The sequence below is a fragment of the Dermacentor albipictus genome, chromosome 10, assembly GCF_038994185.2.
Source record: "Dermacentor albipictus isolate Rhodes 1998 colony chromosome 10, USDA_Dalb.pri_finalv2, whole genome shotgun sequence".
NCBI classification, from domain to species: domain Eukaryota; kingdom Metazoa; phylum Arthropoda; class Arachnida; order Ixodida; family Ixodidae; genus Dermacentor; species Dermacentor albipictus.
Genome location: NC_091830.1, coordinates 21,643,901 through 21,669,804, shown reverse-complemented (window position 1 = coordinate 21,669,804; position 25,904 = coordinate 21,643,901). Strand labels below are relative to the sequence as shown.

The following is a 25,904-nucleotide window of genomic DNA, read 5'->3' as shown; positions in this document are numbered from 1 at the left end:
TCACTGTACTAAGTATTGCTCCACACGACCAACTTATTTAATGCAGCTGCTACCATGTTTGATTGTACGTTCTCTCGCGCGCCGTTCTGTCAGCAGTAGTAAAAGAATGGCTTTCCCTTTTTGAAGCATGAATGCTTTTAGCGCCAGTTGTCGGCTACGTTCAAATGACCTTGAGCCAAAAGCCAGAGCCGTAATTCGGGCAAGTTGCGAGAACAAAACGAGATCACCCGGGCAACCAATGTTAACTAAAGGAATTCGGTCTCTGGCCCCCTACCCTTTGTACAAGACCGCATTACATGCGCTAGTTACTGCCCGAACAAGTTACAAAAAATATTGCTTCCGAGTTCTACCTAATTTTTGTTCACGACATGCGTCAAGCTGTAACTTCTATAGTACGCTGAAGTCTTATTTGCCATTTGCAATAGCGACGTTCTAAAGGCAGAGAAACGGCACCATACACTTCATTGTCATGTTTTGGTTCTGAGACACAGTTGCCTTTGCGCTTCTAAACGCCAGCGGTCCGTGAGTTCCGCGGCGCGGGTTTCGCGTCTCCTCTAGAGATGGCGCCATGCTCCTTCAGGTGGTTTGCTTCTAGCTGTCTCCCTGGCGTCTATCACTGCCTCTCGTGCCGCCTTCAGCCGGCTTTCTTCTTCTAGCTGGGCAGCATCCATATGTATCAGTGCACAGTATGGCGTGGTGCGGTGTGGTGGGGTGCCTTTTCGAACATGCACTACATCCATTTTATGTTTGTCGCTAGTATCATCTCCAACCAATCTGCTTTGCCGGTTGCTATCTCATGCTTACATTTACTCTCGATTACGGGAGAGACAGCAATATTTTTTTCTTGTTTATATCATAACATTATGATGCATGCATTTCCTGTCTACCGAAGCCAGGGCTATTTGTAGAAACAAGTATAGTGGTAAACTATTTAGGCCGCAGTCCGCAGACAGCAGAAAGCGGCCGCCTAGTACCGGAATCGAACCCGCGACCTCCTGTTCAGCAACGCAACGCCTAGCACTTGCGCTACCGTGGCCAGTGCAGCACAATGTAACGGGAACGAATGCACCCCCACCTAGCCCGATTATTCGCTCTGGTAAATGGTAAATCCGTAAGCTGCCTCTCGTGATCTTGAAATGCCTAACCAACGCGCTTTAATCAACTTTTAAATTTTTTTACCGCTGTATTTCTTCTCGTAACGCCGAAAATAAGTAGGCTGGGCCACTGCTGAACCACACAAATGTCAATCACTGATATGCTATTGATACCTTAAAAAAGAAGGAAAAAAAGTTTAAAGAAGCAATTCCACCATGGGAGAAGTTCTTAATGATGGAACAGCAGAGGACGGCGAGAAGTCTATTTCGTACGTGCTCCATATAACGCCGACAGCCTTCTTCTGTGCAGCCCAAACTTTTGTGTTACACGCAAAATAAGGACACGGGACAACTGACGCACATATACTTCCAGCCCGTTACGCTGTCGCGCAGAATAACGCCACCGGTCGCAGAACGTGCGTTGCCGAGGCTTCAAGGAGTCAAACCAAGCACGCGCATACCTATGGCGCGTGTCTTACCGTACCGTCGGTGCTATCTCAAGCCGCCTACGTTACAGCGGCGACATTAGGCAGCCCCATTAACGCAGATCCCTCGCTCCACAAAGATAGCCGAACGACAGGAAGACCTTGCCGGCTCCGCGAACCGAGACTGTACAGGTCGGCCACTCAAGGCGACGCCGTCAAAAGTACGCGCCGTGCACGTAAACCCCACCGCTGTGATGACCTTCAGGCAGAACGTCCGCCTATACTGTGTACTGCGCGCGATCCATGTCATAAGAAATGCCGCAGGAATGCCGCTCCTCGGCATTGACTCAAGCGCACACCATAGCTCGATGCTCCAATTTGCCACAATTCATCTCGGGAAAGGTAGATCTGCAAATCCATGAATACTTTGTTTAGCGCAAAACGACAAACACAAGAAAGACGACAGGACAAGGCGCCTTGTCCTGTCGTCTTTCTTGTGTTTATCGTTTTGCGCTAAACAAAGCCTTGTCCTGTCGTCTTTCTTGTGTTTCGCCTTGTCCTGTCGTCTTTCATGTGTTTGTCGTTTTGCGCCAAACAAAGCCTTGTCCTGTCGTCTTTCTTGTGTTTGTCGTTTTGCGCTAAACAATGTATTCGTGGATTCGCACCAACTAGCCCGCCAACGCATTGTGTAGATCTGCAACTTCGCGGGAAGAGAACCGCGCCCGATGCTGAACATGTATCCCCGACTTGTAAATTCCAACTTACTTCTACAGACACCTTCACCGTTTGGGGAAATGCGTCGACACAACGTAAACGAGCGCGCAAGAGTCGTAATGTTCGCGTCACGGTTCAAAACGACGGCTTTAAGGCGAACTCTCATTTTCCTATTAAAACGCCCAAAATTCTCAACATACAACCGTTTAACCTTTGAATGCGGTTTGTTGCTTTTAGATTCTTCCGCCTGTAACAAGCAGGATCTTCATATTGGGCATTACATTTTTTTTTTCAGTTTCTGAAAACCGGTAAGTTCTTTAAAGAAATGGTGAAGCACGTTTACAAATCTCCGACATAGCACCTGAAACAGATCGCTGTTCAGTACACCGCCCCTGCATTCTAAGCTGACAAAGTTCACACACGAGACAAATTATTACGATTAGGTACGGGGGTATAAAATTAGTAGCATGTCTCACAGTCACGCATACCTGATCAATTTCGTCCGCTGTAGACGCTTCAAGAGGTGCAGCTCACAAAAGTGCGATGTTTTCTTTTATTTTTGCTTTTGCTGAGCGACTGGATCCTTTAGTTCTTCCAAGTTTTCCAATGATAATAAAATTTACAAAGAGATTGATGGCCTGAAAGAGATTATCTTAACTGACTGTAGATTAAAACTTCTTTTTCTTTTTAAGTGCAATAAAACTAATTAAATTCGGTACAGCATGTGCAGAGCAAGAGCGAATTCTCTGTTCCCATGTATTTAGATTTTTCTCCCGAATTAAAGCTTCCTCCAAGGTCGACGGCGTTACAAGACCTAAACTTACCTATATAGTCCAGAAGCTGAGCCGGTTGGACCTTTCCTTAGTATGTACACGTCTTCTATGAGCACTTCCGAGTTGATGAAACAACGTCCGCAGACCTGACTCGCTATTACGAGTGCTTCGCTGTATCCAAACCGCAAGGAGCTGTTTTGCCAGTTAAGTCCAGTTTGGCCTTCAAGTATTCAAGCATTCAAGTATTCACGGATGCATCTGTACACAGCGATGGTGCAGGCGCCTCTGCAGCTTTTTTCTGCCCTTCGACTGAAGTACGCCGTATTTTTCAAATACCTTATCCAACTTCAACAACTGCTGAGCGAGCAGCAATTAATGTTGCACTGAAATACGTGCAAAAGGAGTTAACTACATCGAAGATTGTCATCTTTACAGACTCCCGCGCTGCTATTAGCAGGTTACAAAGCAGTGAGATTGATTGTCCACTTGTGCGCGGCATTACTGACTCTGCGAGCAAAATTTCATCACGTGGGGTATCTCTCGTTGCTCAATGGATACCTTCCCACGTAGAAATCACCGGAAATGAAGAGGCTGATCGGCTCGCTTCAACTTGCGCTCAAAACAACTGTGACTGCCCAGGAATATTGTGCAAGCTTGATGACGCTCGTCTGCTGATTCGTCGCCACCTACTCAAGCAGCATCCAGATCAGCGCGTCGCAAATGGAACGTTCCCGCCCCGTGTTCGCGGTCGAGGCTTGCTTCGACGCGCTAGAGCACAACTACTCAAGCTGATGGTGAGATGTGTGAACGTGCACAAACGTTTATACAGACAAGGACGTGTGGCGAGTCCATCGTGTGGTCGCTGTGAGTTACTTCAGCACCTTATATTTAGTGTCCCGCTTTAAGTGCGCAGCGCATGTCGCTAGTGAGAGACTATCATCTTCTTGGCCTACGGTGTACGTCACTCGACGAATGTTTGTACGCCAGTGATTGTGCGTCTAAACGTGATCAGGCTCATCGCGCTCTACTTACTTTTTTAGAGTTAACTTAGGTTCCCGTTTGTAACGTCGAAACTATTTTATTCAACATTCCGTAGAAGCGTGACGTTCAGTGACCGGCCCTACTGTGTGTGATCTGTACTGTGTTCTACTTTATTCTTTAGATTTTTCCTCTCTTCCTTCCTACCTCCCATTTCTGTGTTGCCGTCACCTACCTTTTGAAGAGTAGACAGGCGTTGTGCCCTTTCCGGTGGCAGTGCCAGCCTGCTTCTCGCTTTCCCTTTCCTGTTATTTGTATATATGTGTTCAAAACAAATAATAATAAATAATTTGGCCAGCTGAGAAGGGCAGAGTCCTTTGGCACCTTCTTAGAGCAATCTCGCTGGATGCGACGGTCGGGCGACGCTTCCTGGTTCCTTCATCGCAATTATACAGATAAGAGAGACTCGAGCAAAACAGGGCCGCACGATAGAGACGTTCTTGACAATTCTCGTTGCAACGACTCGCCTCTCCCTTCTGCCGCTTTTAAGACAGCGCTCGAAAAGCGCACAGCATCCCGAATGGTCAGCAGGCTCTCGAGCACTTATGTAATTCGCGTTTATAAGTGCACGTCAATTTAATGCGCAGCGATAAACGATAAGGAGAGAAATCATCGCACACGGGCCGGCGGACGTATGTAGGCACTTAACACAATGCCTGGCGACGTTTGAGGGCGCTATACTGCTGCCGAGACACCGAAACGGTCGACGCGCGTACGTAAATCTGCCGCCTTATCACCTACCTTCCCTCTCCTCCACCGTGCTTCAACGCCCACGTGCTGTTTTTACCCTCCTTTACACTACAGATATCGCAGTCGGTGACTGCAAGAAACTGGGGCAGGAGTCCACCCTGGCCACATCATCGCGAGGCGAACCACGTCCAACCGATCCTGCAAGCAAACGAATCTTGCCGGGAGCCGTAAGGTCCAGGGGACAGTACCGAGGAGGACCCTGGACGTCACGGCTTGGCGGCACGTTCGCAGATGCGCGCGTGTGACGGTGACGAAGCGCTCCCGTGATACGAAGGCGTCGCTGATTGGCCAGCCAGCGGCGAGCGTTCTCCAAAACATGGCGTCCAGGACGCTGCTGTGGACGCTGGCGGTCTCGGCCTGCTGCCTGGCAGCGTCGGCGGGTCCAGTCACGACGACCCCCGACGCGTCGTCGTCGACGCCGCCGAGGTCGACGATGCCGGGCGATTCGACGACCGGGCACGAGGAGCCCGGCAACCTCTTCGTACCCCCGCACTACAGGGCAAGCCCCGAGCCCAACAGCACCGACGGCCAGCCCTCACACGGTTTGTAGTACAGGCCAGTTGGTCGATTGACTAAAGGGCCACTAAAGAGAAACGCTATAAATCACTTCAGACTGACATAGTGATCTTTATGAATTGTATATTTCGCTAGTTTTCGCGTTCATGCGCTTGACTACTACAATAGTGTGAAGACCAAACACCGGTTTCGTTTATCTTGCGCCGAAATCTGAGCGCCGGTACGTCAGCATGACTTCACGCATTTGGAAGTGTTATCTGGTATTTGGGCCACTGTGGCACCATGATCAGTTTCCAAACTTACCAAGTAGCACACTGTGGCATAAAGATTATAAACAGGGATAAAGTGTCTCAGAAAGGCTGGCCAACGTTTCGATAGGAGGACCCATCTTCGTCAAAAGCGGCCTCGTCATCCTCGGCATGTTAGTTTTGACGGGTTAGTAAGCGACGTCACGCGCGGTTGTTGTCGGTGGCGGCTGGTCGTAAAGGGAGAGACTCCAAAAATTGAAGCGCTCTCACCTGACATCTGTAAGCGTGGTTCCTAAGACGAGCGGACAATAGCGGGAAAGTGGGAAGAAAAAAAAATGGCTGTGGCTTAGGTAAGGTTAAGCCCAGGATGCGAAGCATACTAGCCTTTATTTTAGTTGTTGAAGCACTGTTTAGCCTGGTGAACTGCTGTTGCTTGGCTATATTTGGTTCGGCTAGACGAAGAAACAACTCATGCATTACTGCTTCGCCTTCAAGAGTGGAACGCGACAACGTTCCCGTCGACCCGCCAAGGGGTGTAAGACAATGGGCTACAGGGCAGCGACTACGCGCCCCGCATTGGACGCGGTGAGCGTCGAGCAAAGCAGCGTTCGGCGCGGCAACGAAATGTGCGCCTGAGCAAGAGACGCACGCCTTAGAAACAGCTCGTTTCTAAGGCAACACCGCATTCACTAGAGGCGCTTTTGTACCGCTTTGAAGCATCGTACTCGTGGCTCACTGGTAGCGTCTCCGTCCCACACTCCGGAGACCCTGGTTCGAATCCCACCCAGCCCGTCTTGCAAGAGTTGAGCCAAAGCCACTTCTCCTCTGTCGTGACGTCACGGTGTCACGTGGTTTCAAGGCGACACCGCCGCGCCTGAGGAGCTGGGTTGAGCTCTCGTAATATGCTTCGCATAGGAAAAGAGACCAAGAGGGGAAGAAGAAAAGAAAAACAAGGGCATGGGAAGGTGTTGGGGGAGTGAGCGGTTAGGGAGCATTCAGGAGTGTCGCTGCGGCACGGTTTTGTGGCTGTAGAAGAGCCGGTCAGCCAGTCAGTGCGCGAGTAACAAAAAAGACCCAAACTGACATCAGTTGAAAGAATGGCTGGAGTATCGTAGCAGCAATGCGTCGGGTAATTACGAAGGAGTTAAGATGGCGACCAGGAGTCTGGGGTGCAATGCACGGGGTAGCGGGAAGGCAGCGGCTTGGTCTTTCAAGGGACGTTAGCCCCAGAAGCTTAACGTAGCCATCGTCATGGCGGTATACAGAAGTGTCGACACCCTGTGTCGCTGAGGCACCGAAAAAGGCATCCTGGTGTCTGGCACTCTGGAATGTGTTGGTGAAGGTGTGTGAAAAAAATAAAATAAAAACAGGCAAAAAAACAGGGGGGGGGTGAAATAAGAATAACAAATAGGAGGGTAACAGGAGTAAAAGCGGGCAGGTGCAGGTGTATATGGGAAAAGGGGTCGTACAGTTGATATATGCATAAAAACGTGAAAGAGTATGTTAAGTTGAGTAGGAGGCAGGGAAAAATTAGAAATGGAGCAATAGGTCAGGTTAAGAATTAAGGATAGCGGGTGGCACAATGTGTTTTCTGAATTGGTTGATGATATGAGAATTTCAGATTTAAGTGACAGTTTTAGAGATTCTAGGTTGCGACACGCCAAATTAATTCCCGTCAGGTGTAGCACTTAAACTTGTGTATGAGGTATGATCCCGTATACTTCCTCTCGTGAGGTGAACGGGAATTTGTTTGGAGTCTATAGAGCCTTATTTTGTCGAATATATGGCCATGTTCATTGAAGTGGCTGGCTACTGCTTTAGATAAATTGTGTTTTGTGTCTGCGTGGTGACCGTTGAGTCTTGTATGAATTGGTTGTCCTGTCTCATATTTGTGTTGTTTGCTACAAGCGGCACATTCTAGACAGTAGACTAGGTATGTTGCTTGATGTACAGGTGAAAGTCGAAGTTACCTTGGGCGAGTAATTCGACGGTGTACTTTTTAGTGTAGTAGTAGACTGAACATATTTGCATGTAAAGCACCTGGGGCTGCCACAGAGACCAGTTCCTAACTTCATCTTTGTCCTTAGTTTGACATATACAAGAATATCCTTAAAATTAGTGTTGCATCTGTAGGCTACTCTGGGCGGGTCAGAAAAAATCTTAAGTTTCTGGTTGCTGGTAAGAGCTGGGTAGTATTTGCACTGGATGTTCATGTTTGGGATTGCGTTTGAGAATTTAGTAGTAAGAAGAGGCATTGCCGTTCGTGATCCTAGGGTGGGGCTTGAGGGCCTCGGCTCGATCAAGTTTGGTTGCATTAGTGTAGGCTTTTTGAAGGGCAATGTTTTTGGGTAGTTCCTGTTTGATAGGGTTTCTTTAAGGTGATCGAGTCTATCAATGCACACTTGGTTTTCAACAGAAATGCAACGTAGTCATGTGGCTTGGCCTTTAAAGGTGCATTGTTTGCAATGTCTGGGATGGTGGTTCGTATATACTATGTGCCGTTGTTTGTTGAAAGGTTATCTATACTGCCTTGTCTTTAGTGTCCAACTGTCAATGTATATTGTTTGTCCAGAAAGTTTATATGCTACATTGAAGATTCTGATGTGAATTTTATTATTGGGTGAAACAAATTTACAAATGCTACATATCTATCTAGACTGTATTAACCATGTCCCCATATTACGAGTATGTTGTCTATGTATCGTAGGTATGTGTGGGGCTTGTCAGTGCAGCACGATAGGCAATCCGCTTCTAGAATTCCGATAAACATGTTCGTGTAGATTTACAGTGGCTTGTAGTGCATTACGGCACCAGTTTCATTTCCATGAATCCTACCTTCCTTATCAAGCGTGCAACCATGGAGCCGATATCTGACGCTAGCTCCAAACCATTAAGGAATGCAACTTCTTGCAGGAGAGGGCTCCAATGCTGCGGAGCCACGTCCTCTTCCTCCTCGGTCTCCGCCGGCACGTCGACACCGAACAAGGTTTGGGCTACGGCGTCCTTCTCTGGCCAAAGGTCTTTACCCGCCTTTCCAAGTATACTCTGCCAACACTGGCCACAGCGTGCCCCAAGAAGAACCAGCTAGACTTGATCATAAGTTGGCAAGCCAACACAAGGACCAGTACGGCAAGTCCGAAAAAGGTTTTCACGGTTCAGGGATGCACGAAACCAAGGACATCATCCCTTCACCGCAGTCCGCGCAGCCAGTAGCGCAAGTAAACGAAACGCTAGAGGCAGCAACAAATGGCACGGCCAACGAGGACACCAGCGGCGTAGCCACCATGGTGCTATCGGAGACGACGATATGGACGCTTGCGCTGTGTGCCACCATGATCATTGTCGCCGTCGCCTTCTTCGCAGTCGTTCTTGTCGTCTGCCGCTGCCGACAGCAGCGCGAACGTCGCAAGCGATACCTGAACACGCACACGAACATTCGAGTCATGCAAAACATGGTCAAGATCGCAAAGCGCCGGGAGAAACAGGCCACCATAAACCAGGGGCCCTTCAGCAGGATATCCATACCGTGATTAACTGCCCAAAACCAAACGTGGCTCAATAATCACAAGGGCAAATGTGCCTGAGAAAGTAGCAGCATTCATCTGCTGTCTTCCTCTATGATGCTGATAGGTCCAGTTGGGCAACAAGTGCCCCCAGGAAGTTGTAGAGCTTATGCACGTGTGCCTGCCATCTCGGCTTTTTTTTCTCTCACAACCGTGACTTTGTGTTTGCAATTGCTGTATGAAACAGTTACAAGTGGCGATATCGCAAGTGGTTAGGACACAAGAAAGTTCGGTCATGTGAAACATGGTCAACATCGCACAACAGTCGGATACTGCGAGGCATAAGCAGGCTTGTGTCGCAACGCCTGGAACCGATGCGCAATTTGATCACCAAGAGAAACGATCCGTTACTAGTAACAGCCCTTGCTTGATGTGCTTGTCTAAGACCATGATGGCCAAGAGTGGCATGAGAAGCCATCAAAATTATCGTGCTTTCAAGTGTGCGTTTTGCTTCGTTTTACAACCTTAAGCATATTTTACAATCCAAGCATGCTGCCATTATCTCGTGCATCTAGTCTGCCAGGCTTCTCTGCTGAGCAAGGTGTCCACGATGGTGCGACCAAAACAGATCTCATGGCATGTTTACATAGCCAGTTATTGTTAACTACAAAGGTGCCATAAATGGTGATTAGTACGGGGTACTACAAACTGTTGTAGTGCAATGCTGTTGCCACTGACATGCAAGGACGTTGCAACATTTACATATGTCTGTGTGTATTCATTTGACAAAAGGAGTGCTGTCATAGTTTCCTAATTTTTCTGATTATTATGTAGCAAGCATGTATTATGTAGTGTGTGTTATCAGCTGCTACAGCTGGTGTGACTTTATTGTGTGTATTTATTATCTGTGACTGTGTGTTATAAGACATTCATAATATGCCATGGAAGTCGTGCTACCACAAGCCACTTCTGCTGTTGCTCCAAAAAATCAGGCACCAAAAATGTTCTCTTTCTCCAAAGCATGATGAACATGCCTTTTTTAGCTGTAAGCAGTTGCTGGCTCACAACTGCACCATTATTCCACACTTTTATTTAGACACGATCCTCAGTGTGTGAAATTTTTTAAATGTTACTAGAATGGAGTGCTTAGTTCAGCAGAAAGAGTAAAATTTCATACCGGTATTTTCCCGATACTCGAGGCTCAAAACAATTTTCTATCTCAACTAGGAATTGAGTGATAATGTTTAATACTACCATTAACAGCCAGCCATTTGAGTGCCATATTGTGCGTAAGGTAAGCCTGTCCCCTGTAGTAGTAAGAGAGCTAGCAACTTACCTGTACAGATCATATGTGAAGCAGTCCTTGTAAGGAAGGCTCTTGGCAAGAGGGTGTGTCTGTGGATGAATAAAAATTTGCACCAAGGCCTGTCTACAATTCGGCTGGTCAAAGTGTTCCTTATTGAAACAATCTTTTTTTAACATCAAGCTTTTATCTACGCAACAAAGTTAACAAAGCTGAAATTTATGCTTCGCAATACTACAAAGTCAGAGCGATGAATGTGGCTGCAAATAGGCAATAGTGACACAGTGTACAACAATGAAAAGTGCAAAAGAATATAGCAAGAATTTTGCTGCATAATTCTGTGCCGGCTTGAGCAGAATGCTAACTATTTATGCATCTGTATATGCTGATTGTGCACAAAAACGGGTCTGTTCTATAATCTGTAGAACTCACCATGGAATGCTTCACAATTTATAACAATACAGAAGAACTTGACAGCCAATGAGAGCTTAAGGGTGAAGGCATACTGAAGCAGCAATGACCTGTAAAGTAGGTACCATGCTAAAGCAAGTTACTCACCCGAAAAATCTTGTGAAAATAGGAGTATTGCCTAGCAATGCTTCTGTGCAACTTCAAGGCTTCATCTGTAGAAATAAATTTTATTTCCATGAGTCATACTGTTCATCCCTTTAAACTTTTAAAGGTTCAATGTTATGATGCAAAGCAATTCCAATGTCACGTAAAGTCAGATGAAATCTCTCTATACATAACGCGCTAGGAATGAATTGTATCATGGGATTATCTCTTAATGTCTTCTGTTATGAGATAGTCTCTTACATTTTTAAAGACCCTACTCAATCATACACAGATGGCACCCTTGTTGCGACATGCATGATACAATAGGAGTCCTATTAAGCCTTGCCCTCAGCATTCAGAGGTGCATGGCTGAGCAGTATGTTTGTCAAACTGAGCGGGGATGGTTACATTTGATAGAACTCCCTCAGCCATAAGGTATAATTTATCGCGCTCAAGGCTGCGCTCGTCTGGAGTTATACGCCCTGCAAGTACCCAATTTACTGCAGAAATTTCACCCCTGCTTGGTTATGGCCCCCCTACATTTGACATGGAGCGCCCAAAACTGGTGCAAAGAGACTCGAGCAGCAAGACCAAGGTATACAGAACAACTTTGACCAGGGCAGAACGAGTCCTTCTCTGCACGGAGCACAAGCGCAGGAGATTGAGGCAAATGTAGGAGCCCCAACCAACAACAAGGAGTGCAACGGGCTTGACTGGCACAGGAAAGTTGGCATGCAGCTTTTTGACGCATGAATAAATATAACTGAGTATTTGGTTATGTCTCTTCTGTGCCCTAGAGCCCATATACCCGGCAGCATGCACAAGACATTTCACGTACTCCAGTGCAGCTACGTCGCTGTACAGCGTACCCGAGTTTTGTGCAAGCAGGTAGGTTTACTGATCCAGTAGTTTGACACAAGCAAAATATTCTCAACATACCGACTACAGTTGACCCACAAAGGAGTTCAAGTTCTTCAACGCTGAAATACAAAACAGTATTGAATGATGCTGGAAGAGTTGCTGTAAGCTTAGGTCAAGGAAAATATCCAAAACAAGAGCAATGTTACTGGAGAATCCTATTAGGTACTGTAAATAGCACATTATGATAATAAAAAACTATGAAAACTTTCCAACGCACAAACACAACTGAAACACATAAAAATGTAATTAACGGTGATTTTTCACACAGCATTATTTAGCATAGTTTCTAACTACTATTTCAATGCATACACAAAAATTAAAGGCTTAAAATCCACTGAAGAGAAGCTTGGCAGGGCCACATCAGCAGCGATACCAGATCCCTCAACCTAGCTGTTGCAGCAACTTATGTAGGCAGCAGTCATATGTTGCTGTGTTAATTTTATGTACAGCAAGAAGCCCTGTGGAGAAACAGATTCCAGTAATATTAGCAGCAGGTATTGGTGCACTTTCAATTCATTTTTCATTGCCATTGAACAATGCCTATCTAAATAACTGAAGTAGAGTCGCATTGTTCAAAAGAAAGTTGTAACCATCCATCCAGTCGCATTGTTTACCATCTAAATACATAAAATGACTTCCATAAAAGTTGCGTCTGTAATACGTTACCTTGTATTTGCCTGTTGGTGAAATTGCGACTACCCTTCAAGTGGCAGTATGGCTTACAAAAGAAGACAAAACACAGCTTTACTGGAATAGGCACATTTGGTCGAAAAGAAAGCTGCACATGGATTGTTTATAGTTATGGCTAGTGTCTTGCAGCTGTAACAGTTGTTAAATAAGAACATCCACACAAGCACTTAAAGCAACTAGCAACTATGGAAGTTCTGCAAGGTATCTAGTTATGTTGGGAAGCCTATGGACATGTGGACGCATAACGAACTGATGAAACCTGCTGAAGTGGAAGCTTGAGCAAGTTGGTATAACTTACTCAGGATTTCAAGACAGTGCAAGCACCGTGTCAGTGTCTTTCTTCGGCCGGTCTCACCTTGCTTGCGACAGGACGCTATCTTTTTCTGGTCTTCTATTGTTTGCTTTGCTTTAATGTCCCAAAATGAGAAAACCTGCGAGATCTAACAACATAAAAGGATACATATGTAGGGGTGCCAGAACGATGATTCACCAGCACAAAATTCAAGGATGAGGAACATGGCCAAAGACACATTGGACATGCTCTTCATAATGGGATCATCTCTTAAAAGAGGACCAAGCTTAGATTTCTTCGCTGCAGCGGTGGTCATCATGAGCTTCAATGGCACACCAAGGAATTGGTTGCTCTCCTGTAATGTGTACAACATAGATGAGAAAGACAACAAGACAGAATGTAACAGTCACACAGAACAAAATGGTACAACATGGTAAAGCTTTGACAAGAAGAGGGTGGCTCATTTGCCTACTAAGGGTAATGGAGTTGGGGGATTGGGAGGTGAGAACAGGGCCAACCACCGAGGAATGGATCCCCACACGGTTACACCATTTGCAGAAGGCCTGATTCCCTAGCAAAGGCAAACAGCATGCAGGACACTGTGGGCCTCCACTGAGGGACGGATCGCCTCCCCAAAGCTGGCCACTTGGCCACAATTGGCCAGCTTTGTGCCTAGTTGGGGCACAAAAGTGGCCTAACTAGGCACATGTCTTTGCTGCCTTGTTGCCTTTGTTGCAAAAAGTTGCCTAGTTGGACCACAAAGGTCAAGTAGGCAACTTTTGGCCTTCTTGGTACACCATCTATTCCAGTGTATAGCGCAGAAAACACAGACAGCGGCGGAGACACACAAGCATGTTTGTCACCTTCTGCCCGTTTTGACTCAAGTTTCTCCACGAAGTAGTCAATACTGCAATAATTATTTTAATTCAGACAATTTGCGCTTCAAACACAAACACACATACAATTTATTTTATTAATCTTACAATGTTATACAAAATGAACCTGTGCTAACAGATATCGAAATTATTTGCATACTCTCCACTAAACAACATATATATAATGTGCTTTCTGCGAAGAGAGGTCTGCCTGGCTACATTGGATTTTAGGACATTGTCCCAGTACTGGATACTAATCACTTACGGAACAGATTCTACCATCAGAATTTGTGTTTACCCTACAAAAAACTACATTCATGCACCGATCCCCAAGGCTTTGGTACACAACTCTCAAAACTTTTCAGTTGGCAACAATCAACAAGCAGAGGAAGCAACAAATCTCCATACCTCAATTTGTTCATCAGCGACAAAGCCGCATTCGTCATCAGGCAGGTCCTTTATAGACACACCGCCAAGGTAAGCACCGTTACCTGAGCACCATTTAAGAAAAGCTGGCCACTTGTTGGATCGCTTTGGCAAGTTTGGGGCTAAAGCTGAAAAATAAAAGAATAGGTGGTCCAGAATGAAATATCGCCATGCAATAATTAGATTCAATTTTGTGTATGAGCTCTGCTACCCCAGTGATGCTGATTATATGAAAATGTGTAAGTGTGTGAATATTCAGTAGATACCATATTTATCTTGAGAAAATGACCAAGTTCAAGACTTTGCTACACTTTATACAAGTTACGACTGCGTAAATAATGTTGCATTTTAATACTTCTTGCAGAGCGCAGATAATGCACTTCGTTTAAACTCCTATTTATTTGGCATGCTTTAACAATTTGCAGTGGTTGCCGTCAATGAAAGCCACATTTCCAAGATTTTATTTCTTTCGAGAAAGGGGATACCTTCACTATTTTTCTAAATCTGTCAAAGAGAGCTGTCCACAGTTCTTGTCTACAGCTCCCGCTAACAGCCTCATCACACAGCCGATTCTGAGTGTAGTTACATGTTGTACCATGTGATTTGCATACTTTAATATTCAAGCTAGCTTGACTTACGTCCTAATATATACACACTGTTGCTTAATACTTTGATAACAGCCAAGGAGTTCAATAAGATCAAAGTTTGAGGAAGCTCAAAAGGGATATCCCTGTACCCCTATATGTATGTATGTATGTATGTATGTATGTATGTATGTATGTATGTATGTATGTATCTGTGTGTATGTAATACCCCTGTACAAAGGGGCATCACATATCAAATTTTAATTTTGAGATTGCCATATTCAACAATACAAATGACAACAGTGTAATCAACAAATAAATAAATATCAAACTGCAGTGTTTTTTTTATTTCTTTTTTTTAACTGTGTAACGCGCTTTATCACATTCTGTCGAAGGGCTAAATTTAAAGGCTTCGTAAAAATTTCATCTAAATGTTTCTTTTTTTTTCAGAATAGCACTGTTTGTCATCTGAAATGTGAATCAAATGTCCTTTCTTTCACCTTGCCGTTATCAGCCTGCAAAGTACTAAATTATTACAAAGTTTTTCATCCAGAAACTTATCACTAATTCATAATTATAACACTGCCTTACTGCATAAAGGGTGCAAATTTGTCCATGGCTGCCACATTTTTTATTACAGCCCGATATACAAACTTCCCAACTTTTCCAAGAAAACAATCCACATAAAAAAACGGAAAGGCAGCAATATGCGTCAGTTAGGGAAGCAATGTCCCGACAAATCGATAAGTAAGTTTGATGATGCTGATTGACATCAGCAAATATGAAACTTCTGAAAAAAAAAAAGCCGCAGCATACATAAACATCTGCCAGAAGAAATAAATGCTATGCACAAGTTGCCTTACCAGCCTGAACCACTTTAATTTTGCTTCAAGACTTTTAGGTGATCGAATTACTTGCTTCCAAAAAGATGCCGCCTTTATTTAAATCGACCAACAAGAATGCAACATCGACCTACAGAAAGTACGCACTGTCAAAACGTCCTGACGCTAATCTGTAGTCGTAATTCTACACTGATGTCACGCGTAAACTTTCGATCGCGACTGAGCCCGATGCGGATAGGAATTATCGGCCGCAATCGGCACTCTCCTGATGCTTGCGCTAAGGGGCCAATCACTACCGAGAAATTCGATTTCAATCGGGCTCGATCACGATCGAAAGCGCGCCTTGTGGCACCCGCATCAATCGCAAAAGACAATTTAACAAGTGCGCTCGCCTTCACCTCCTACTTCCGGTAGCCTCCTAGAACAGAATACGGGAGCAATTGCGAGGTACGCAGACAACACCCGCCCCACCACTTACGTTTTTCCAAATCCCGAACTTCTTGCAGCAGTTTCTGAACTTCTAAGAAGTCCTTCCATTCCTTCTTCGCGTCCCCCGAAGGCATCGTCGTGCATTCTGCAGTGTCAACACACGCCGGCTCATTTTAAACGCAATGCACATCAACCATCCAACTATGCCAAGCCCGCACGTAATGCAGTGGGAATTGAAAAGCATGCACTATTGAGAACCGTAACAACACTTACTGTCCAAAACTTCATCGAGCAGCTCCCGTATCCTCTGCTGGTCCTGAGATGCGAGTCTTTTGCCACTTTTTCTGTCGTTTCCCCCCATCATGTAACGTGATACCACCGGCCGATCTGAAACGAAGCGTCGGTCAAAGCTGTAAAACGTCGATCGCGAAACGAAGCAATGCAATGACTAGACGTTTATAGACTCATAAACAAAATCTGCGTGTGCGACGCTTCTATACCGTCGCGATTTCTTAAAGCGTCTACTTAAGCTAAATGAGCACTGGGCAATAGCCTAGAAAGGCGTGAACTCGCGAAACGATCATAACTTCAATACGAGCTCACTATGCTTCGCCGCATGCGGCGTCAGCCATGCAACTAGTAAGTTCAACTGAATACCTGTTTGACTAATGAGCTGATGCACAATCACATGCTGGAAATCGGTATTTACCTGTCGATTTACTTGTTTCGGCGAGCGATGGTGGCAGTCATAAACACGAGCACATGTGAAACACTGGCTTGAGGAACCAATGGAACCTCTGGCGCCACCTATGAAGAAAAAGGCGAAGTGCTCCTTTGTAGTGTTTGCTACAGTCGACAGGGTTCGCCACGACGCAAGCCACTTTGGGTGTTGGGTTTCTTCACCTACATCGACGTTTACACCGCCTGTTTTCAACGCCTTTTGTGGCGTGCTGCTTGCGCGTTGCGCTCTCGTTCGCGAGGTCGCAGGTTCGAATCCCTCTGACCAGGTGGCAATGACGAAAAATTTTCTTTCCCCGTCATAATTGTTCTTGATGACGTAGAATTCTGAGCCATCTCAACAAGCCTTTTTATTATTGCGCTTGCATTAGGAATGTAAAGGCGTTAAAAAATGACCGATATTGCGTTACTCGCTAACGTGAATTAAAGAGCAGCTGTTTAGTGTTTTGAATTAGCGTTATATTATCGCAAAATATTTGATTCCGGACCACAGAGTCCTCTCGGGCAGCTTCTTTAGCAGCTGCGGCAGACGCAGTATTTCCACCGATTGCGACGCTCATTGTTCACAAAGAATTGGCTGACCCTATGTTGTATTATGCATGGAGGGAGGAAAAGGTTAGGAGAGAGCAACGCGATTGAAGCCAAACATGTCCGCCTAACACGTGATCGCACTTCACGGTTGCGGTTGGTTTTAATGTTCCCGCTCTGCAGGCAGAGTCACAGCAGGGCAGCTGAACAAGCGCCCACCGAATGAAAACTACTGACATAGCAACTGGGAACCAAAGGTATCAGCAAATCTCCATTCTTGCTCCGTGATTCAGACGCAAGAGATCACTTGTTTGGTCGCCACTGAGCAAAGGCACGGGCTTCGCCGAGCGTTCACTTGCCAAGGCTGGCTGCGTCACGTGAGGCTCTTTCGTAACTTTTTCATTCCTCCATATGGTATTATGATTAGATTGTCACGTGGTAGTGAAAGTGCAGAACAACACAGTGTCGAAACTGTTAGTTACAAATGTGCCCAACAAAACAAGTAGCACTCAAGCACAACGATAGCGGCGAGCAGAGTCAGGATTTTCGAAAATCTGATCTGCGGGTCAAGCACGTCGTTTTTCGACGTGACTCGTCGAGGGTTCCAGTGCGCTCGCTGAGGCAGGGATGTCATACGTCCATTGAAAGTTATTTCCGGCGAGCAGGGTAACGATCTCTGCGACGATCTACATATCACAAATGCCATGCCCTATTTGATCTAAACTCGGGCAACTGCAGCATAAACTTGTAAAAAGCAACAGACGCCCGTTTTGGCGCTTGGCAGTGCTATATCTGCCAAGCGAAACTTTGTATGCCACACCCCTGCGGCAGTCAGTAAAATAGTTCTTCTTGATGTGCTCCACTGGACAAATATGTGTTCTTTTTTAGCCATTCACCTGCTCCTTTTTTCTCTGCATGGCAGCGCATATGCTCCCTAGCTTATTGGGAGCAGTAAAAACAACATTAACACCATATCTACCGTGAGTCTGTAACCATTATGTGAACAACAAGAGGCACTTACCGCTAAATATAGCCAGTAATATGTCATATCCCTGAAATGGAATGTGTAAAAAGATGTTCGTTTTTTTTTTCCACCAGAAAGCACCGACGTAAAGGCATACGTTTCCTTTTTCAAGCTGAATATACCCACGCGCACACCACCCTCGCTTCACATCGCTGCCGTAGCAACAAGAGCAGTGTTTTCTTTTTTCTTTTACAAAATGAAGTATTAAAGCCATGAGCGTATGTAATTACAGTTTCCTTTGTATTTGCACAGGAACGCGTTCGCATGGGTTTGTCGTGCTTGCAAGCGTGCCTAGAATCCCTTATTGAAATTGCCTGCGGCGCATTGTTGTTTCATGCGCCATAAAACTGTCCGCCTAAAGCTTAGTTATGTATGGGTGTAGACAGTATTTTCTTTGAAAAGTAACCCTGTTTATTTTTTTTTTGTTCTTCCTTGCGCATAAGCGCAGTACGAAATAAGCACCATGGACGCCATTTGGTGGGCAGGCGAGTGCCACTGGTGGTGAAAGGGAAGTGTGAATCTTCACAAATCAGGCTACACGTCTAAAGTCGTCTCATATATTCAGCTGTAAATTGAATGTTACCGAACATACGACGAATGGTCGAAAAAAATGTGTCATATAACAAAACGAGTGCAAGAAAAGAGAAAATGAAAGTGTAAGAAGAAAATAAATGACTACAACAAAACTAAAGAAATGTTCCCCGTGACGTTTCCGGTGAACTCAAGCCATCCTTTGTTTTGTTTGTAATTCTTTGTGCATTACAGTATGCTTCGTCACGTTACTTCTCGAAGTTCATGGGATGTTTGTTGTTTCCCATTTTCTCATTGTTCTCTGAATTCGGTCTATGCGTTCTTCTTTAACGTTCTAGTTGTAGGCCCATTCTAGCTTTGTATTTCTTTCTGTACTCTTTGCTAGTAGTGCGTTCAGTATGCTTCAACGTGTTATATTTTTGTTTAATCATATGTAGTTTTGTGGTCAACTGCCTTTATCTTGCATGTTATTCTAAACACCCCTTACTCAAGACTAATGAAGCAGCCCTGGGAGGTAATATTATGTACTTAAATATATAACTGCTTACACTTGGTTTTTGGTAATGCCCAAGTGGGTATGTTTGAGTGTGTCAGCAACTGCGTACACACTTACACTTGACCCTCCTTTGTATTTGTTGTAAAAATCCAAGAAAGTTACTTATTAACCTCTACTGTACTAGAAATTTTCGTCTTTCTAGTTGTTTTCAACACTGCTGCCACTTTTTCTAAAGTTCATTAATTATTTTTGGTTTGAAATCCTTAAATAATAATGCTAGGTCTGCATGGTCTGCTGGGTATGCTGGCTATGCTATCTGTATGGCATATGCATCGTAAGTCCAAACAAATTCGAAACCTAAAATACAAACTTAAACTTTTTGATTGGCAATCTTTCATTGCAATCCAGTATTTCCGGGAACGGTTCAAGGTTACATCTGTGACTCCATGTTGTCAGTTAAGCGAATAAGTTTGTTTCTTTATGCGGGCGTTATATAATGCGGCAAACAATTCTGAGTTCGTTTTCTCCCATTTAACAAACAAGAGTTTATTGAAACCGACGCGGGCGTGCTTTATCCACTCACGGGCTTTAATTACCAGCGCGAACATTCTTGGTCTCTCGATTACTCGCGCGTTTAAGCACTACAACGCGTCTCGACAAAAAACAAAGTTTTCTCATTATCGAGAACATCAGTATTGATGTACGATCTGCACAAGTCCTCCCGGCAACCCATTCACTTGGTATAAACACCTTTGTGCGGTGTTATTTTCAGAACAGGCAGCTTTGCCCGTCAGGAAACTCGGAAATACACCTCTTGACTACGTTTTAGGGCAGCGCTTTTTCGGAAATAGAACACGGGACCACCGTACTCTATACGTAATCTGTAATGAAAAACGTGCTTGAAGTGCCTCTCGAGTCTTTCTACAGGCTTCCAACAAAGTCGATGCTAATAACAGGTTATCTTTAGAAACTACAGTTAGAACACATGCTCCTTATGGCTATTCCAAGACTTTCTGCAAAGCTGGTCCCAATAAACTGCTATATTCGGTAGTCATGATTTGAACAAATGTTCCTTCAGTCGTTTAGAAGGCTTCCCGCAATGTTGACCCAATAACCTATTGGGTTCGGTAATTACGATTCGAACACGAACGCCTGGCTTTGACAACTGAATTCAGCGGAAAGTAGGAGAGAGCCGACTCGTTCAAATTAAATGGCTGTGTGGAGCGTTGGCAGGCGACCGCGAGTTTGGATTGATGTGCGCACTTTTCAGAGTTCGTTCTACATCGAGCCAGCCGCCATCTTGTCTTCATCGACGCCATTAGGAAGCCGAAGATAAGTGAGGATTCTGAGCAGCCGGACATGTTTGGTTTAATTAGTCTTGCCTATTTCGTTTGGCTATGGATACGGCTTCTAATGTAGTTTGATACTCATTTCGAGTACTCTGCTGACTTATTATAGCCAGACTTGAGTAGCGTAGGCTGCAGTGGCTGCTGGTCAGCGCTTCTACCCCAGCCCTGGCCCCAAGTCCATTGGGCACGCTATGGAAAATCTTTTTTCTCGGTGCACGTCAAAAAACCACTACAAGAAAATTTTAAAACATGTAAAAAACCTGGTTTAGTAAGTGTAGATGTGAAGCAACCTCCATGTAAATATCGACGTTTGAAATACGAGCGAAAGCGTCATAAAAAGCTTGCAAAGATAGACGCTTTCTACAGGGAAACTTAAAAAAGACTAGTGGTGCAAGGCTGGAGTCAACAGAGGAGCTTGTGATCACCTAGCTTTTACGTGGCTTGCCTAAGTTGTTTGTAGGTTTTGCGAGGTTATGCTAGGTTTCGCTAAGTTGTTGGTAGGCTTGGCTAAGTCATTTCTAGGTTTTGCGAAGTTATGGTAGGCGTGGCTAAGTTGTTTCTAGACATTGCGAGGTTATCCTAGGTTCTGCTAAGTTGTCTTGGCGGGTTTGACGCTGGAAGTTTTCGACCAATCGCAGGCCGCGATCGCTTTCTCGGCGACCTCGTCCATTCAGGCGCTGACTCTCGCGTTCCCTGCACTGGAACTCGGGATCCCCGAGTCGGCGTTGCCTCTTCTCAGCCGGAGCTTCGGCGCAGTGTTCCGGATCAGCTCGGCAGCGACACGTCGCTTCTCGCTTGGCAGTAAGGCGCTCTTCCTGGTAAGCCGCTTCTTCATCGGGTATCCGGACTATCTTCGGTCTTTCCATGCCAGCAGCACGTACGCACAGAGTAGAGGAGGCGAGAGGTGTGTCGCCGCGCCAGCTGTTCCGAGCTCTTACACGCCTTACTTCGCCATACGTGCGTGGGGTGCGAGGAGGTTACGTGGCTCGGTGCTCTCGCAGGTGGTTGCTAGGCAACGCGAAATGGCGCGCAGCTGGGCTGAGTTTTCTGGTAACGCTCCACGGCGGAACTAAAGCTTAAACAGCTCCTGTGGTAAAAAAGACGCTGCCATCGCTGCTTACCGGAAATCACGCATGAGCTTGAACACGCGGCTCCTCAGCTTTACTTTTGAGATAAGGTGGTGCCCTTGACGGAAAGGCGCGCACTGAAAAAATTGCGGAGGTGACGTGTTGGGACTGACGTCGCAGCGACGATCACCTGTTGCACGCGTCCTCAGCCGAGGCGCTTTCTAAAGGCTGTTAAAGGTAAAACTATGCATTTACCAGCCCTGCAGCTTTGCCAAGATTGCGTAAGCTGTTTGCGCACTGCTCGTTTACCACAAACTCAAAGTCAAATTGCGTTGTACTTGTCCTTCCAGAACGATTAATTGGGCTAGTTGATGCACGTGGCATCGTTATTGCGTTATGCAACCTACTTTGGTTGTTTAGTGGCTATGGTGTTGGGCTGCTGAGCACCAGGTCGCGGGATCGAATCCCGGCCACAGCGGCCGCATTTCGATGGGGGCGAAAACGCCCGTGTACTTAAATTTAAGTACATGGTAAAGAACTCCAGGCGGTCGAAATTTCCGGAGTCCTCCAGTACGGCGTGCCTCAGAATGAGAAAGTGGTTTTGGTACATAAAACCCCATAATATTTCTTTTTGCGCCATGTACATACAGTACACTTCTGTACATAGCTGTGCATATATGTGCACGAGTGATATACACAGTGCATGTATTCATGTTATTGAACTCCGGACGAGCAAAAGTAATCCTCAGGACCCAATTACACATGACAAAGAACAGACTGGTAGCATTTCGATAGGAAAAAGCTTAATTCGCTATTCTGAATGTTGAAATAAGCAGCCTAATTATGAAGTGCGCTAATTGTATATATGCAGCGAGATTTGGAATATCGCATCAGGGAATAAATTATTCCGATGATTTCTTTCCAGTCAGTGATTGAATATATAGTAGTGTTCACAGTGTTTGTAATAGGTTCACTAAATGTTATACTGCAGTATATAAAATATAGAAAATGTTTCGAAGGGAGTTGGCATCACATATAACTTCATGGTGCAACTTGCACTGATAAGCGGGTACACACATGCGAAATTGCATCCGGTCCATTATTACGGGTGAGTCTCCTGGTGTGTGAGACAATAAGAAGCTTTTGTCTAACCTCCCTCGTGGCCCCTTATAAGCCTAATGCACACCGTGAAGGCCTTTACAGTATCTAATGTTGCCTTCAACAAAACAAGTCTCTAGCGCGTGTTTCTGTTCAAACACATTTGTTTTCACATTTGCCCTCCCTTCTCAACTATTGTCATCAGGGGCCGACAGGGCAGGAATAGCGCGGTATTGCTGATAAGTATCGTCAGTAAATGTCATGTTTTCTTAAACAAAAACAACCTTTTTCTCCTTTTGGCAAATTTTCGTGTTTTCTGACATTCTTTACTCCTCGCCAGAGGAAGTTTCGTTGAACCCTTTGATTATCAATATGAACTAATAAAGTAGCGTCGCCAGGATGGCCTCCTCCAGGCAAGGTAGGAGTAAGTCAGGTAGCTGTTTTCGCTGATGGAAACAGCTACCTGATCGAGCCTCCTGAAACGACCCACGTGTACACTTTCGAAATGCGGATTGTGTAATTCTTCCACCATTCGTGAAACATCCGTTAGGTGGCCGTTGTGCCTGAGGTTCCACGTGAAGTGAAATTGTCTGAGCCGTATTGTTATAGAAAACGCTGGTGCTGCGATAGCACACTCGAACAGTCGTTACAAAGCGCGTTGGAGGCTACCGAAGATTTTCTTTCAAACACAGGCCTTGAACTCTCCCCCGCTAAATCAGAGCTACTGTTATACCGCCAGTCCAGACAGGGGGTGAGAAATCTTGCGCCTCTGGAAACTCTGCCGGTAGAAATTCGAGCTAAAAATGGGCATCCCATACCGAGGAAGGACTCGGTCAAGATACTAGGTCTCCTCATCGATGCCAAGGGCTGTAACTCGACGGCCCTCAACAGGCTCACTGGACAGGCTAGTAATGTCCTAAGACTTGTAGCCCGCGTCTCAAATCGAAGAGGTGGTCTTAAAGAGGATAATTTGCTCAGAGCTTATCAGGCATTCTTCCTGAGTCATGTCACCTACATCGCGCCGTACCTTAATTGGGGTAAAGCGGAAAAGGCCAAGCTCGACTCCCTAATCAGAACCGGCCTCAAGCGCGTGCTCGGCCTTCCGCAGTCCACAAGCACTGAGAAGCTGCTGGAGCTAGGACTCCATAACACCATCGATGAGCTAATAGAAGCTCACACAGCGGCTCAGATAATGAGACTTTCATCCACTAAGCCAGGGATTAAGATTTTAGAAGAAGCAGGAATCCAACCCAGACATGAACCGGCGACCAAAGTTAGCTTGACCCGGGAAACCAGAGCTCACATCATGGTTGACCCCGTCCCGCGAAACATCCACCCAGTGCATAACCAAGGCAGAAGATTCGCGAGAGCCAAGTCCATCCTTAAAAGGATCAATCAGCAGAAGCTAGATGCCCTCTTTGTCGATGCTGCCAGATATGACAGTGGGGATAAGTTCGCTGTCACGGTGGTAGACGTGGGGGGCAACCTGGTCAATGCAGCCTCTGTTTATACTAAGTTTGCCCATGTGGCGGAGGAAGCGGCGATCGCTCTGGCTTTTCACAGCTCAAAAGTTCCCGCTATCATCTTCTCGGACTCGCGCACCGCGGTTAGATCGTTCTCGTCCGCCCTCATATCTGAACAGGCGTACAGTATTGTGATCAAAGCACTACGAAGGACTAGGGAGAGTACCGAAGGAGGATACCAAATCTCGTGGTTCCCAGCCCATCTAGACAGCTCAATTAACCCGCTTGGATGTAATCCTAACGAGCAGGCCCACCGGAGAGCGCGCGATTTCACGCACCGCGCTGTCGCGGGTAGCCAGGCTTGGAACGAGGTCAACATCCACAAAGATCCATTAAGTACATTCCACGAAATTGTTTCTCATTATCGACTAGGCAGGAGGACATTTCCACCCCCTCACCCCAAATTGAATAAACCTCAGGCTACCACACTAAGACTCCTGCAAACCCGTACATATCCCACTCCTCGGTCTCTTCACAGGATAGATCCTGAACACTCACAGTCGTGCCCCAAATGTGGTCATGACTCATGCTCCTTTGACCACATGCTCTGGCTGTGCCCAGCCCTTAACGCCTCTCCACCCATCACGAAAGAACAATGGCAGGACTCTCTCAAGAGCAGCAATCTCGATATTCAACTCCAGGCTGTCCAGAGGGCCCACGACATTGCCGCGGGACTTGATCTCCCGGTTCCATCGTGGGCGGAGCCACCGACTTGATCTTCGGGAGCCTTCGGTTTGGCTCCCCGAGGTCTCAGTCCCTCAGGATTCAAATAAAGTTCTTGTCATGTCATGCGATAGCACAGCACACCGGCCATGCTCCATGCTACCCCAAACCTCATTTGCTTAGCCGTGTTGTTGGGCAAACCCGTTCACAGTAGGGAATAAATAAATCTGGTCCATGTAATTTTTTTCATTTCTTTAGTTTGTTTCATATACCAGCGGGCATTTATGAAGCTTTGGGAATTAAGAGAATGCTGTTTTTAGTGAGAACCTTGTGTTCAGTGTTTATATAAATTGCGCTGCACATCATATTTGCCCTAAAGCTAGCGTAAAATGCCTCAAAAACTTGCAAACTTTGCAGGTCGTACGGAATGACTTGCCTGGTTTATTCGTATTTTTGCATCTGTACGACAGTGAAAGCAATGCTCCACGAAAGTTTTTGTGTGTATGTTAAACGGTCTAGTTATTCGGCCTTTTTACTCAAATCGGTGAAGTTCCTCCTTAGCTCTTGCTGTTTATCGTTGAAATTTCTGTCTTACACATAATGTATTGAAAGCTATGCAGAAATAAGTTTTCATATATGGATACATATAAAAATATACGCATTCCCAGAACTCTCCACCCTTCTATGCATTCAAGCTAGCTCGAGCTGAACCATTCTTGCCCGTGGTTAACTTTTACCTAAGGTTACGTTCCTCGATTTTTTACCTTCAAGTATTTGCGTAGATTGTATTATTCTTCTTTATGGCATATGAATACTGAATTCTACTTTGACATCATAACTATTGTCCATTTCTTACACTGTGTATTGTCGCGCCAATGCTTATTCTGTGGTTTCACATAAGGCTTATAA

The 25,904-nt window shown here is 45.6% G+C and overlaps 2 protein-coding genes across 5 annotated transcripts in view; one reads left to right on the top strand and one right to left on the bottom strand.

Moving 5' to 3' along the window:
* The window catches only part of LOC135919707 (uncharacterized), a 40,117-nt gene extending 29,726 nt beyond the window's left edge, over positions 1-10,391 (top strand). For 2 of the 3 annotated variants that reach the window (XM_065453564.2, XM_070527770.1), the window contains exons 2-3: positions 4,849-5,336; positions 8,472-10,391. In XM_065453564.2, the coding sequence (XP_065309636.1) occupies positions 5,111-5,336; positions 8,472-9,088 (843 nt within the window). In that variant the 5' untranslated portion in view covers positions 4,849-5,110 and the 3' untranslated portion in view covers positions 9,089-10,391. Of the gene's footprint in view, positions 1-4,634; positions 4,757-4,848; positions 5,337-8,471 lie in introns of those variants that run through there. The other variant, XM_065453563.2, reaches the window with a different exon arrangement.
* Setd3 (SET domain containing 3) overlaps positions 1-25,904 on the bottom strand; it is a 148,810-nt gene that overhangs the window by 78,069 nt on the left and 44,837 nt on the right. Inside the window, exons 1-8 of one of the 2 annotated variants that reach the window (XM_065453561.1) lie at positions 16,688-16,785; positions 16,252-16,365; positions 16,028-16,123; positions 14,106-14,251; positions 12,991-13,177; positions 11,859-11,939; positions 10,923-10,987; positions 10,398-10,456 (exon numbers count right to left, since the gene is read on the bottom strand). In XM_065453561.1, coding sequence (XP_065309633.1) covers positions 10,398-10,456; positions 10,923-10,987; positions 11,859-11,939; positions 12,991-13,177; positions 14,106-14,251; positions 16,028-16,123; positions 16,252-16,342 — 725 coding nt within the window. In that variant the 5' untranslated portion in view covers positions 16,343-16,365; positions 16,688-16,785. Of the gene's footprint in view, positions 1-10,397; positions 10,457-10,922; positions 10,988-11,858; positions 11,940-12,990; positions 13,178-14,105; positions 14,252-16,027; positions 16,124-16,251; positions 16,366-16,687; positions 16,786-25,904 lie in introns of those variants that run through there. The other variant, XM_065453562.2, reaches the window with a different exon arrangement.